This window comes from Sitophilus oryzae, unplaced genomic scaffold (assembly GCF_002938485.1).
Source record: "Sitophilus oryzae breed Bouriz unplaced genomic scaffold, Soryzae_2.0 scaffold_1082_pilon_pilon, whole genome shotgun sequence".
NCBI lineage: Eukaryota > Metazoa > Arthropoda > Insecta > Coleoptera > Curculionidae > Sitophilus > Sitophilus oryzae.
Genome location: NW_022145707.1, coordinates 366780 through 381374, shown reverse-complemented (window position 1 = coordinate 381374; position 14595 = coordinate 366780). Strand labels below are relative to the sequence as shown.

The window sequence follows — 14595 nt, the reverse complement described above, 5'->3', positions numbered from 1 at the left end:
CCCGTTTATACTCATAAAAATAGCAAAAAATATGACATTAATCAAAATTAATAAAGATCATATATCAGAGAATAAAGACCTAAAAAGGACATTACCATAAAACCGCGTTTTGATTTTTTGACTTTTGGAAATTTTATTTTTCTCTAAAACGGTATGGAAATTTGGAAATATACCGGGTGCGTCCCAAAAGTGTCCTATAACTTTTTTATTCTTTCAGATAAAAAAACGAGATTTGGTATATTAGTATATGATATAAATTAGGATTGATTGATGTATTCAATTGTATTTGATCACTTCCTATTTCACCGGAAATGACTACAGCTTTTGATTTTTAAATGGCACACTCGATATTTTTTTACTTTATTCGATAAAAAATGTCACTCTGAATAGAATGACATATCATATGTCAACTTTTGACATCCTCGCTTAATAAAAAATCGTATTTAGTATCGTAGTATTTAATCTAGAGTGCGATGGTTGTGTTAAAAACACTAATTCTTAATCAAGGAGCCTTGGAAAAATAGATTTGATCTTCTAATGTTTTTTAGTGTCTTGTCCTGACCAGCTGGAAAATGCTTAAATCGTATTTTTAATTGTATCTCAATTTTTTCAAATTGAACGAGAGTGGCTCATTAGCATATTTGGAAAAAGATTTTTTTTACGAATAATTTGATATCACACACTTGATATTTCAAGTCAGATTTTCGTTACGAACCACAAGTTATAATTTCAAATAAAAAATATGCGAAAATGTCAAAAAATGCCATATGTTATTCTATTCAAAATGTTATTTTCTAACGAATAAAGTAAAAAATTACCGAGGGTGTCATTTAAAAATTAAAAGTTGTAGTAATTTCTGGTGAAACAGGAAGTGACCGAAAACAATTAAATACAATCAATGAATCCTAATTTATGTGATATACTAACATACCAAATCTCGTTTTTTTAACTAAAAAAAAATAAAAAAAGTTATAGGGGTGAGTCACTTTTGAGACGCACCCGGTATAAACGGCATTAATCGTTTTAGAACAAGCGTTTTCTTATCGATAATGCGTTTTTCTTAAATGTTTATAATAAAGTTTTCTCTTTAGAAACGACCCGAGGACATACTGTTCAACATGGGAACATAATACATTAATTTTAACTATCAAAAGTCCAACACCTCTTTACTTTTGATGATATCTGCATGGTTATATCCCGATAATTTATATTATTCTCCAAAATTTCTCTAAATATAAGCCACACAACGAACCATTTTTTAATATGCAGTACAAAGCGCAAATTTGAGAAAATTTAAAAATAAATCTGGCAACGTCCATGTTGTAAATATCAAGGTTATATGACGTTGAACATCCGTATCGCTTATTTTCATTATACCCTGGTATAAAGAATATATAAACAAGGATTATACTTACTACGTGACTACATATCTACTACGTGACCACCGACGCGACCGACGCGCGACGTGACTATTGAATTTGAAATTCTGTTGAATTCTAGAGTGTTTATGAATATAACAATAAAAAGAATATTACCTATTACTCGATATACAAAAAGATTCGCAAGAATGTCCTCAGGTCTTTCATACATTGACGTTCCCGAAAATTGCCAGCCTAGTAATTTGTTTAAACAATGGGCTGATGATTATAAGAAATATACGCACTCAGGAATAGTTTTATTTAACTTAGCCACATCATTCAAGTAAGTAAAACATATTTTACGATTATACTTTCTGCTTAAGGCATTTTATCAATTTAAAATGTTTATTATATTTCCAATATAGACAACCAGATATACACCTTACATATACCGACTGTGTCCAATTTTTGATTTAACATTCAAACTGATATACCGGGTGTACTGAATTATATTTTCCAAAATTCTAATGTAATCAGCATGGAAGTTTTTCTTTTCATTTTCTGCATGGTTGTAATATTATATTGGAAATTGTGTATGGTAACTGGTAACATTAGGGCTGAAAAAATATACTTATCTAAGATCTAAGCAGTGGCAGTGAACAACGCTTGTTTTGTCTTTTTGTGATTGAGGCATTATCATGTCTATTTTTGAATATTTTTTTATTTCTACGTATATATTCTCATTTATATTTAGCTTTATAAGGGCTTTATTAAATACAGGGTGCAAAATAATTTCTGAACCGGCATGAAAATTATTGGTGTCTGGATGTTTTTAGATATAATCAATTTGATTTCGATGTCAATATGACTTCTACTTCTACGGGACCCCACCTACATACTTTTTAACTGTTTTGAAGCGTACTGTGACTTTTATTCTCTTATTAGTAATTAGTAAAAGTGTGCAGGTCATTTACTGCCGATTAAAAGTTGTATCTTGATATTTTGTACATTTTGATCTCCTCGATGAGATAAACGCAATTTTATTAATTACAATTAATAAAATTAAGATAAAAATAAAATTAATAAACTATTTATACAGGGTGAGTATTAAATAAGTGCAAATATTTTTGGAGTGAGTACATTTAGAAACTGGGATTATGAGTTTTTTTGCGAAAAAAAAATCTGAAAATTTGGAATTTTTTGAAAAAAAATTTGATTTTTTTTAGTATTTGGTTAAAAAACATAATTTTTTGGATGCCCGGTGGCGTAGAGGTACAGGCTCTCGTCTACCAATAACACAGTAGTGGGTTCGAATCCCACACCCGGCATTTCATCAGCCGACTATTTTTATTAAAATAAAAATAGTTTGGGTACCTAGGTCGACTCAGCCTTAAATGAGTACTTAGAGTTCACAATCCTGAGGTAATAATAGGCGGTTGAAGCGTAGTGCCCAATACATTACCTTCCTTGTATACCAGACAGCTCTATTATGGCAAGCTGGCACCTTGCTACTCCCAAAGGCGTTGAACTATATACAGGAGCTATTATTTTATTAACATAATTTTTTAATGATATGGCAACATAGGTAGTAGAATAGAGTTCTCAAAATTTAAGCAAAAAATATTTTTTTTTGAAATTTTCAAAGTAAATAAATAACTCTTTTAACTTTTTTTTATATTTTTCGATGAGGAATCAATGAGTGGTACTTATTTAGCATTTTGGCAAGTTAATCACAATAAATGTTTTTAAAGTTTACTATAGTCTGTTCAACGAGAAGATCCTTGACAGTGATATTTATGTTTCTGTCATTTTAATTTCAAAGTAGTTTATTTTATTTTACAAAGAAATAAGTTGGTACAACTGGAACGCATAACAGGAAATCAATATATTTAAAATTTGACTGACAAGTGATTACTTCAAAATATTATGTAAAAAACTGTATAAAACTGAAAAAATGTAACCGAGTTATTTTATTTAATAAAAAAACGGTATGTGCTAATACAAAACAAACAAGAGCAAGACACCCCATACCAAAAAAATATAAAAAAGAACTATTTCTTACTTTCAAGCTGTATGAAACTTCTCGAATTTATGATTATATTTATCAATATAACTTATGTAAAAATAGAAATTTGTAATATTCCGCAGGAATAAATAAAACAACATGAATAAAACAAACTATTTTATTAATAATAACACTTACCAAATTTTATACCTTAAAGGTTGATTAATTAACATTAATCTTAATTTTTTTAAACCAGTACCTTTTGACATTATTTTCCTGCAGTACTAAAATCCATTATTTACCTATCGTATGATGTCGATATTTTACAGCTACTCTAGTTTTTAGTATGTGTTTAGTATGGACCACATTCGAGATGCACTTATCTACGACGAGATGGTATACGAACTTTATTGATGGCTAACTTAGTAACTTTATTGGTGTATCTGTATAAGACTTTCTGCCTGGGTAGCGAGAATTAACCATAAACTGTGCTCTGGGTCTACAGTTAATTTTCACTCGATTTTTCCTCCACTTGACTTCAAAAGACACAAAACACACGTAATAACACGAATCAAAATGCATCATCTTCCAAAACGCAGGGTATTTGACAAAAGATGTCACAAAATTATAAATTATAACCAAAGATTATAACCTATAATTTGGCAAGACTTTGACAAGCGTCAAAAATCTAAAGTCGAGTTCATACGCATCGGCGTCCGTTTTTCGTTCATCGTTCCGTCAAACCAATAAAATTGAAATACGATCTGTCATTTTTGAAATAAACCAATAAAACTGGTTAAAACAACAAGAGACGACGCATGACGGATTTATATTTAAACCCATCCATAGTTAACTTAAAAATTATTAGAAACTTTTTTTAGTAAAATAAATAGATTGGTATGGGACGTCATCTGCTTTTCTTCTGTCATCGTCTGTCGAATCTTACCTGAGAAAAAAAAACAGGAAGTATATTATGTTAGAATTGGATTAATTCAAAGTAATTATTTGCGTTTATCCTCATCGAGGAGATCAGGAAATGGACAAAACCATCAGGAATACAACTTTAATCGACATTAAATGGCCTACACACATTTGCTGATAAGAGGAAAAAAAAGTCAGTGGCGCATATTTTTTAGAAAAAATATTCCAGTGACAATCCATATACGTCCCTGGTGAATAAGTCGACATTTTTTAGCATTAAAATATGCCGCACTTATATAACTTAACTTTAACCTACAGTTTAAAGATATATTCTTTAAAAATTATAATAAATCGAAAAAATCTGAACTGGTCTCTTGTAGGGCAATAAATCTTATTTTATAAGAAGAAAACTCTCCCACGAGAGATGGCAGATGTTTATAAGAAACGCTATTTCAAATTCTAATTTGTGTTTTTTAGAAACGGGGATGTGGCTAACAGAACTTTGGCGCTCCAAGAGATTTCCGATGATGATGGTCTAATTTTTCATGCCAAATTCAATAGCTTGAAGGTGAAACAAATAGTAAGTGATACTTGAAACACTCGTTTTTTATATATCAACTGATAATTTAACTTTGCAGGAAGAGAATCCTAAAGCTTCTGTAAGTTTTTTGTTTACATATACAAATGAAACATATAATAAGAGAATATCACAACAGGTATGTATTTGTTGCAGTTTATGACATGAAATGAAAAAACAATTTTGTTGGTGGATACGTTGTGTGTTTGAATGATTACTAAACATTAAATTACTGTAGGAACAATGATATTTCTTTGTCAAATATTTAAACTACTTATCACATGAAAGAATTTTGAAGCTTTTTTTGAAAACTAGACCGGGTGCGTTTCAAAAGTGGTTCGCCCCTATGCTTTTCTATTTTTCAGATAAAAAACGAGATTTGGTATGCTAGTATGTGATATAAATTAGGATTGACTGACGTAGTCAATTGTTTTCAGTCAGTTCCTGTTTCACCGGAAATATCTACAACTTTTGATTTTTAAATGACACTGTCGGTATTTTTTACTTTATTCGATAGAAAATGACACTTTGAATACAATGAAATATCATTTATCAACTTTGACATTTTTGCATAGAGTTTATTTGAAATTGTAATATGCGGTTCATAACGACAATTTGACTCGAAATGCCAAGTGTGTGGTATCAAAATATTCGTAAAAAAATGCTTTTTCCAAATATGCTAATGAGCCACATTCCACCTGAAAAAATTGAGATATGAATAAAAATACGATTTGGGCATCTTTTAGCCCGCCAGAACAAAACACTAAAAACATTAGACGATCAAATCTGTTTTTCCAAGGCTTCTTGATTAAAAATTAGTGTTTTTAACACAGCCATGGCACTCTAGATTGGAATTTAAAATACAATTTGTTGAGCGAGTATATCAAAAGTTGACATATGATATGTCATCCGATTCAGAGTGTCATTTTCTATCGAATAAAGTAAAAAAAAGTTAAAAATCAAAAGTTGTAGTCATTTCCGGTGAAACCGGAAGTAACCGAAAATAATTGAATATGTCAATCAATCCTAATTTATGTCATATACTAACATACCAAATATCGTTGTTTTATCTTAAAAAAAATTATAAGTTAGTCTATTTTCATAAAGTGGCCCATGCTAAAACTTAATGTTAAAATAAAGAACAGTCCAAACCACTGCCAAAAAATGTCTACCACTTGATGAGCCACTTTTGAGACGCACCCAGTAGTATTTTCTAGAGTATATCTGTGACTGTTACATTCTTTTTTAGGTTCGAATCAGAAGGCTTTATAGAGAAACTGCCCCCCATCTTACAGCGATAAGATATTCGAAAAACAACCGTTGTTTGCCAAACTTCAGTGTTCTTATTGAAGAACAGAAGTGTACCCGTGTGTGGGAAGAGCTAAAGAAGAAACATGACGATCTATTGGACAAAGTAAACAAGGAGAGATTAAATTGAAAACACCAAAACAATTGTGAGTATCACTGGCTTGTTGAGGCATATTATTTAATACATAATTTTTTATTTTTTTTCATTTATTTTTCAAAGTGAAATTTATAATCTGAACTTTATTGCACGTATGATATTAATGAACTATCTTTTATTTTGTTTTATACCACTGTTAATATTTTTTAATTTAATTTTTAATTTTATATGAATTTTACTTTATAGGGTTTTATACAAAATTATGCCTGTGAAGTACGATTTCTACCATGCCAATGAGAATGAAATTGGAGACAGGATACTTTTTTCCAAATCCAAAGATGATAAGTGGGATCATTATCATGTTACTGCCTAAGATTTTTGTTCAAATAGATCGACAAATAAAATGTGTTTTAAAACAGTTTAGAACAGTGCTCGCATTTTAAGAAGGAGCCAGGATCGTTATCAATATTTTGCCGGTGAAGGGCCTCCCTGGCATTAGGCCGGTCCATAGTGCACCGGCTTCCCTCCTGCTTTTACCAGGATGAATTACTGTTAATTGTAATGTTAATATTTAATTAACAGTATTTTTATATCAGTAGTATTTTTTGTATCAGTTTAATGTGAACGTTATCACTAGCTTATAAAAAGACATAATAGATCCCCACGGGATAGTTCTCTGATGGCCAAGTGATATTACCTACTACTGCTATTACTTGCTGACGTAGGCGTTTTCTTTCATCAGCTTTTCTGTGACTGAAAAGCCCGATACGTGATGTTATCTCTCTTCCGCACTCCGGATATTAAAAATCTCGATCATTGCTTTGTTGCCTCTTTACTTTTAGGTTGTCGCTGTTAACTAAGTTTACTATTCTTCTCCATTGCCTTCTATTGTGCGCTGCTTCTTCCCACTCATTCTGCATGTTTATACCCTTTAAATTTTCGCGGAAAATATCTTTGTACCTTTAAGTAGTAGTGCTCACCGCAAAGCAGAGATTTTGGTAGGCGGTTTTCTTGCATTCTGCATACGTGACCAGCCCATTTTAAGCGGGAATTTGTAATCATGACTTTAACGCTCTCGCAGCTAGCTTTTTCAAGTACCGGTACGATTGCGAAATTATATTCCCGCTTCCTGTAAGCGGTTGTTAATGGCCACTACCTTTAATGGCGCAGGTTCACAGAGCGATAGGATCTGCCGCGAAATAAGCCGGCCGGGCTACCGGAAAGAGAGAAGCCGGTGCACTATGGACGTACCTTTAGACAGTACCGCGCGAATTATTTTGAAATATTATTTTATACCGTTCGAATAAAAATATGTCTCCTGGCTCCTTTTTTAAATGCATCCACTCTATAGCCATCTACTAACGTTTTAGAAAAATAAATATAATGAAGAAAAGATGTTATCGTGGGGACTATAATAAAAAAGAAGAATGAAATTATTGGGCAACCCACAGTAATTTCATTCTTCTTTTTTATTAATAAACATAATATAATTTGACTAAAATATAGTTTTTTTGTACAATTTAAATATTATTGTTAAATATAAAAATGTATTAAATATAAAAAATATAAAGTTATGTTGGAGTTTTTCTTTTTTGTAGGGTCAAGTGGTGTAAAAAAGACGATATTGATACAATTACTGAAAACTTATATTCAGTCAGTTTTCTTGCTAGGGATATTTAGCCAATAATTATTAACAGATAATCCCTATAATTTGTTTAATATTTGTGTGACGAATTATGGAAAAACTGAAATTACAAATCCATTGTCTCGTTTTGAGGTTTAAAACATTTGAAGCTGACTACCATAGAGAAAGTAATAAAAATTATTATCTTTCTCTATGCTGACTACAAAATTTTTGTCGGGTGACATCAGTATAAAGTAGTCAGCGTTGTACTCCTGTCGTCTTATGCCTATAGATAGGAGAAGGTATATGGTTTAGAAAAAGAGTTTAGAACCTAGATCATATTATACTTACGTGGATAAGTAAATCACTATGGAAACTGTCGCAAACATATCAACTTCTTCATTCTTATCGTTCTTCTTCTCTCAACAGACTTCCATTTACCCTATCTTCCCCGACCTATCCTCCATGCGCCAAATTTGAACATTAATTTTAAAAATTTAATTTGTAAAATGCATATACTTGAACAATAAATTGAATGTTTATTGTCACAAAAATTAAATTATATAAAAAAAAAACATTTAGTCACTCCGTACGAATATTGATATTTTTCCAAAAATTCCAAATTTTCAATTTTTTTTTCGTGAAAAACTTCATAGACGTGTGTTTCTTGGATAGACATATACTACCCCTAAAATATTTGCACTTATTTAAGACTCACCCTGTATAAACTACTCAAAACAATTATCGCAAACACAGTCCCTGACTTACAATTTTAAATAATATACGGATATTGTGAAGGGAAATTCGATACAATAAACCTACGCGCTAACCAGTAATTTTTAGTCGGCCGACTATTTAGTTGTAAAAGTGAAAACAATATATACTTATGGAGCCGATCGGCCGACTAGTTGATTGCATGTGAACGCGGCTCCATAAGAATATATTGGCACAGATAACACCACATTGGTTACGAATACGCAACTAAATAGTCGGCCGATTAGAAATTGCTTGTCACGCATGCTTCATTTAGAAATATGTAATAATTACTTTTATTTAAATATGCGATAATTGTTTTGAGTAGTGCATTTTCAATGGTTTCGATGCACTTGCACTTTCAGATTTTCCTAATGAGTGCTGCGTTGCCATAATTTATTTATTCTACCTACTTTTAACTTAATCTGCCTTTTATGATAAACATAATCTTAATTTAATGCCTATGTGCGCCTACAGTGTGACGAAAAAGACCGGTATAGTTGTTCCCTCGTGATTTTTCTAACGCCGAACACGATTTCCTGGAAGCAAAGTTTTTTTTTATAGAAACAGAGAGCTCGCAATAAACAAAAGAATTTAAATTATCTAAATAACTTATATTGATATTGTTCTTTTATATGCCGCTAAAATACATTTAATTAAAAGTATAAGAGCAATACCCCAGTCAAATTAGTTAAAAAAAGGTCCATCGGTGGAATTTAAACTATTTCTCTAGACTTGGACTGATATAAGTCCCCGAAGATAGACGTTGAGCTCGAGGAGTGGGGAGAGTTAATCAAAATTAGTAAGAGAATGAAAACCTAAAAAGTTCTTCCGTTCGGTCTGTCGTCGAGGCAGCATCGTATGTTGTCTGATGGCTGATTGTTCGGGAGTCCAAGTTGTTATTCTGAAGATACAATTGTAATCGTTTTATAAAAGTCTATTATTTTTTGTGCAAAAGTGTTTTAAATTGTGTCCGTTGTCTCATTTCAGATACATATTTTTTGTGAAATCATTTATTAAAAGAAATCTTTTTTTCACGTTGTCACGGGTGTAACCAGGCCCTATGTAGCCGGATGCTACCAGCGTGGGAGAAGAGAAGGTCAGATTGATAATTATTTTTAAAGACAACCTTTTTTCACGTTGTCACGGGGGTAACCAGACCCTATGTAGCCGGATGCTACCAGCGTGGGAGAAGCATTCGGATTGATATAAGAAGTTTTTTTAAAAAAAAAAAGATTTTTTTTTGTTAAATTAGATAAAATAGATATTCTATCACCCGGCCGGATAGTCCTGGAGCTGTGGCCGTAAAACTAAATTGAAATTGAAAAACCTAAAAAGGACATTATCATAAAAAGGCGTTTTGATTTTTTGACTTTTGGAACTTTTTATTTCGCTCTAAAACGGTGTGGAAATTTGGAAAAATATAAACGGCATTAATCGTTTTAGAACAAGCACATTTTTTTATCGAGAATGCATTTTTCTCAAAGCGTTAATAATAAAAAAGTTGTTTGTCTCTTAAGCCGCGTCCAGACCAAGCAGACAAAACAGCGACAAGACCGTTCCAAGAAACATTCATGTTTTACGACAAAATTGCGAAAAATTCTAATACATTTTTCGCGTTTATTTTTGTCTCAATTTGTTTTGTTTCCAAATTCGAAGACTTTTTGAATGTTCCTTCTCGAGTCGGTAAAGTTCTAAGAGTCTCTGTTTTGTCGTGTATTTTTCGACAAGTTGTCGGCGCAATGTGGATGTCTTTGCATTGCTAAAAGTACGGATAACTAATGGAATCACACAAATTTAGTACTGTGGAACACGGAAAATGCCTGTAAACTAATTAGAGCTTTATTAGAGCGAAATTTATTATTAATGGGAGGGTAAACCAAGGGACTTTAAAAAATTTGGTTACAAGAAAAGCTGGTGCATTAGAGGATATTTATTAAATAATTAAAAAAAAAATATTGAAAATGTCTATTACCTATGTGGCGGATTCATCTCTCCAAAAAATCCTTTATGGTATTTTTTTATTAAAAAAAAAAAAAAAAAAAAAAAAAAAAAAAAAAAAATAAGGAATATTAATAGGCTATATAGTATACGAGAAGAAATAAAAACAAAATTTAATTTTCTTTTTGCAACATGGGACGGCGAGTAAAAGACAACACTACTGGTTTGCTAGTAATCTATCTTTATTTTCTTTCTAATAAAAGTCCGACATGATTAATAAAACTGATTCGCATATACTTTGTTGCACTTTTGTTACTTTTTGTCCTCGCGGGTATGACATTTGTCTCAAATTTGTCGTGTCAAAAAGGTTGTGTATTTTCTGTCGCCTTGGTCAGGAACCGGCACACAGTGGGCAAAAAATCCAGAAGTTATGTGCCAAAAAGCTTTTTTACGATTTCATTCAAATTTGGTAAAACCATTCTATGCCAGTAGCCCGTGAACCCAGTTAGTTTTGGCTGACTTGAGAGTGGTGGGGGGTGGTGGGAGGGATTCATAAAATGGGAAAAATCATCTATTGACTAATACGACAGCTACCAAAAGGCGGTTTAAGAATATTACATTTTCACTTAAAATTTTTATGATATTTTTTGGCAAGAGCCAAGATAAAACAGACAAATATTGAACAATTATTACTCCTCCGGCATATACAGGGTTTGTTTGATATATTGACAATCTTTGTATCTTTTTTATTCGATGTTTTCGAAAAAAGTGTCTTGAATAAAAGTTTAATTGTCTCGAATACATTTTTCAAAACAGTCTTCTTTGCATATACAGGTGCCTTAGAAATCCTGTGCGTGGCGCCGCAACTTTTCTTATTTCAAATTTTAGTACCCAATTTTTTATTTTGATTTTTATTCTCTAAAAATACCTAACTACTTCTATGTAGCTAGCCTATACCTAATTTGAAATAAGATAGTTGAACCACGCCCAGACTTTTTTGAAGCACTTTGTATATGCAAAATAGACTTTTTTTTGCAAATTATTTCAAAAACTACTTTTTCATTTGGAGACAGTTTTTCGGAAGCGTCCAAATTAAAAAAAGATTAAATGGGTGTCAATGATAAAGAAAACCCTGACTATACTAATCCAATCTATTCAAGATTGTTTGTCATTTCAATAAGTTGTGTCTCTAATAATACCAGACAATATGTGAACAATATTTTATTATTATTATTTTTAAATAAGTAACCATATTCTGGAATTTTCTTTAAAAATTATCTAAGTTTAAGTTTTTACCATTTACTACTTTTTACTGATATTTTGTTTTTATAACAGCTGGAGGCAATCAATGGTCACGAAGTGTACATTTTAAAATCTGAAAAAAATCTATTTCATTTAAATTAAAAAAATTTAGTTTTTTTTTTTAATTTACCCTGTATATCCATATATGTATGTCATTTGACATTTATGACATACCTCTTCGGAAATCTTGAGAAAAATTACGTAACTTTATATTTTCAAAGTTCTTCTCTAGCTACTATAACAATTAATTTATGAGAAATATCCACATAAAGGATCTTACCATTTAACCCCAAAAACCCATACGCATGAGGCTTACGCTTAATAAATTTTAATGTTTGTGTTATTTTTGCGATTTTTTTTGAACTCAACTTTTCTAAGGCAGAATATATTGCACTATGCAAAAAAAAACCTTAAATGATTTTGTTCTACTTGACCTTTACCTTTAGTTTTATCCAAAAAAATCAAAATAAAAAGATACTTTTTTACTTACCTTGACATTAAATTTACCGCAACCGGGAATCTACGTAAAACACGTTATGACAATTTCACAATAATTATTGACAGCAAGCTAAGGTCGTCCGATTCAATTGTTATAATACTGTGTCACTTGAATGCAACGCCTCTATTAAAAAAATTGTAGAAAAAAGCATGGTACAAAGAATAGAAGGTATGATATTGCGCAGGTTCGTCGCTACGTCACAGGTGATAACAGGCGCTATTGGTCAGCACGCTCCGCGCGCCAGTTCAAATCGTCAAGATATTGTCACAGATATTGTTATAAACCTGTTCTTTTGTTTATATACCGTCAATGAACTGTCGCTAAGCAAGTTACTGTGGAGCAGTGCGTAAGGAGTCGGGCTAGAAAGCGAGAGACCGGAGTTCGTATCGCGACCGAGACATTAACTTTTTATTTATTTTTTTTAATACTGTTGTATTCTTATAGTTTTATTTTTTGTAGTATTTTAAAAAAGAACTTATTTTTCTGCTTATTTTTTTAATCTCCGTTATTAATATTAAATTTGGATTTAGTACAATTACCTCATTTAATATTAAATTAATATTCTACTTTTTTGAAATGTATCGGGGCCCTAATGGTACCTAAAAAGTAATATATTTTTATGATATTTAACATATTGTAAACTATTTAATTTTTTCAGTTCACTTAAAAAGTTAATTCTTTGCATTGATTAATTGCCTACCATTAAAGGAATTTGAGCTATATAATCCTTGATGGACATATTCTCGGTATGCAAATACTTCCTATAAATTTTGGGTTTCGTTAAACCGATTTATTCTCAAAACCAGAAAACATTTTACATATAAAAAGAAGCACAGGTCACTAATTTAATAATAAAACTTCATCCTTGGTATTACTTCAACTAATTTATTAATAAACTTTTTTTTAAATATTTCATCTATTCACATTACAATACGTTCATCTGCATTGGCATTTTCTACTTTTCGATGGGAAACAATAAACTTTCCCAAACATTTTTTAAATGAGTGTAACAATGTCCTCTATATGTGTTACTTTTCCATAGATATCCTCAACTCTGTCCTCATGTGGATTCAGAGGCAATGCAAAATGAAATTATTTACCATAAACATCGCAAACTAAAAACCTAATACAACATTTTTATACCGAATTATAGAAATAAATTTAGTGTTCTTACCTATTATCGTCCAAATCCATGTTAATTAGATAATTTTATTTTTAAATTATTTTGAAAAAAAAAATTTTGTAATTATTAAATTAAACGAACTTAAAAATGTCTTTTAAAAATAAAAACAATTTCTTAACCATACCCCAAAAAAATGCAGATCTCCTGTCAACTTTCTTTTATTTTTTTATTTATACATTATTTTCCTAGTGACGTCACAGGTGGTATGCGCGGACTGAACGAAATTGGAGCCGGTATCGTATTCATACCTTGTATTCTTGTACCATGTAGAAAAAGGCAGTTATTGGACACAAATTAACTGAGAATGTAGGTTTTGCGCAAAGTTCGTTTTACAGCCCCTCGGAAGAGACTCCGAATATGTTTTTTTGTTAGTTTTATGTGGTTTCCTCTTAACTAATATGTTTCCAAAATAATGTTATTGCCATAAATTCTAACTGTGGATGTTATTTTTTGCAACTTTAGTTTAGGAGATATTTGCCTACTGTGCGGCATTAGAAACGATCCGAGAATATACTGTCAAATTGGGAACATACCTACATATGTTTTTTAAACTATCAAAGATGTCAAAGTTTCAACGCTTGTTTACTTTTGATGATATATACCATATTTCTTGATAAAATTTATATTATTCTCTAAAATTTGTCCTAAACAACATGAGGCACACAACGAACGATTTTTTTAATATATGCGGTACAAAATCGCAAATTTAAAGAAAATTTAAAAATAAACTGGGCAACGTCTTGCTTCTAACTATGGAAAGCCCCGTATGACGTTGAAAATCCGTATCGCTTTATTTTCATTCATGAGTAAAATATCTACTACGTCACTTGTTGATTGATTTTAGAAACTGTTTTTGATTTCTAGTTTGTTTATGAATGTAATAATAGGAAGAATATTACTTACTACTCGATATATATATATTACAAAAAGATTCGCAAGAATGTCCTCAGGCCTTTCATACATTGACGTTCCCGAAAATTGCCAGCCTAGTAATTTGTTTAAACAATGGGCTTATCTCTCTCTTTTT

The 14595-nt window shown here is 31.1% G+C and overlaps 1 protein-coding gene across 1 annotated transcript in view; it reads left to right on the top strand.

The window, feature by feature from the left end:
- The window catches only part of LOC115880673 (pyridoxine/pyridoxamine 5'-phosphate oxidase-like), a 41613-nt gene that overhangs the window by 23015 nt on the left and 4003 nt on the right, over positions 1-14595 (top strand). Inside the window, exon 2 of the mRNA XM_030897960.1 lies at positions 4762-4864. Coding sequence (XP_030753820.1) covers positions 4762-4864 — 103 coding nt within the window. The remainder of the gene's footprint in view (positions 1-4761; positions 4865-14595) is intronic.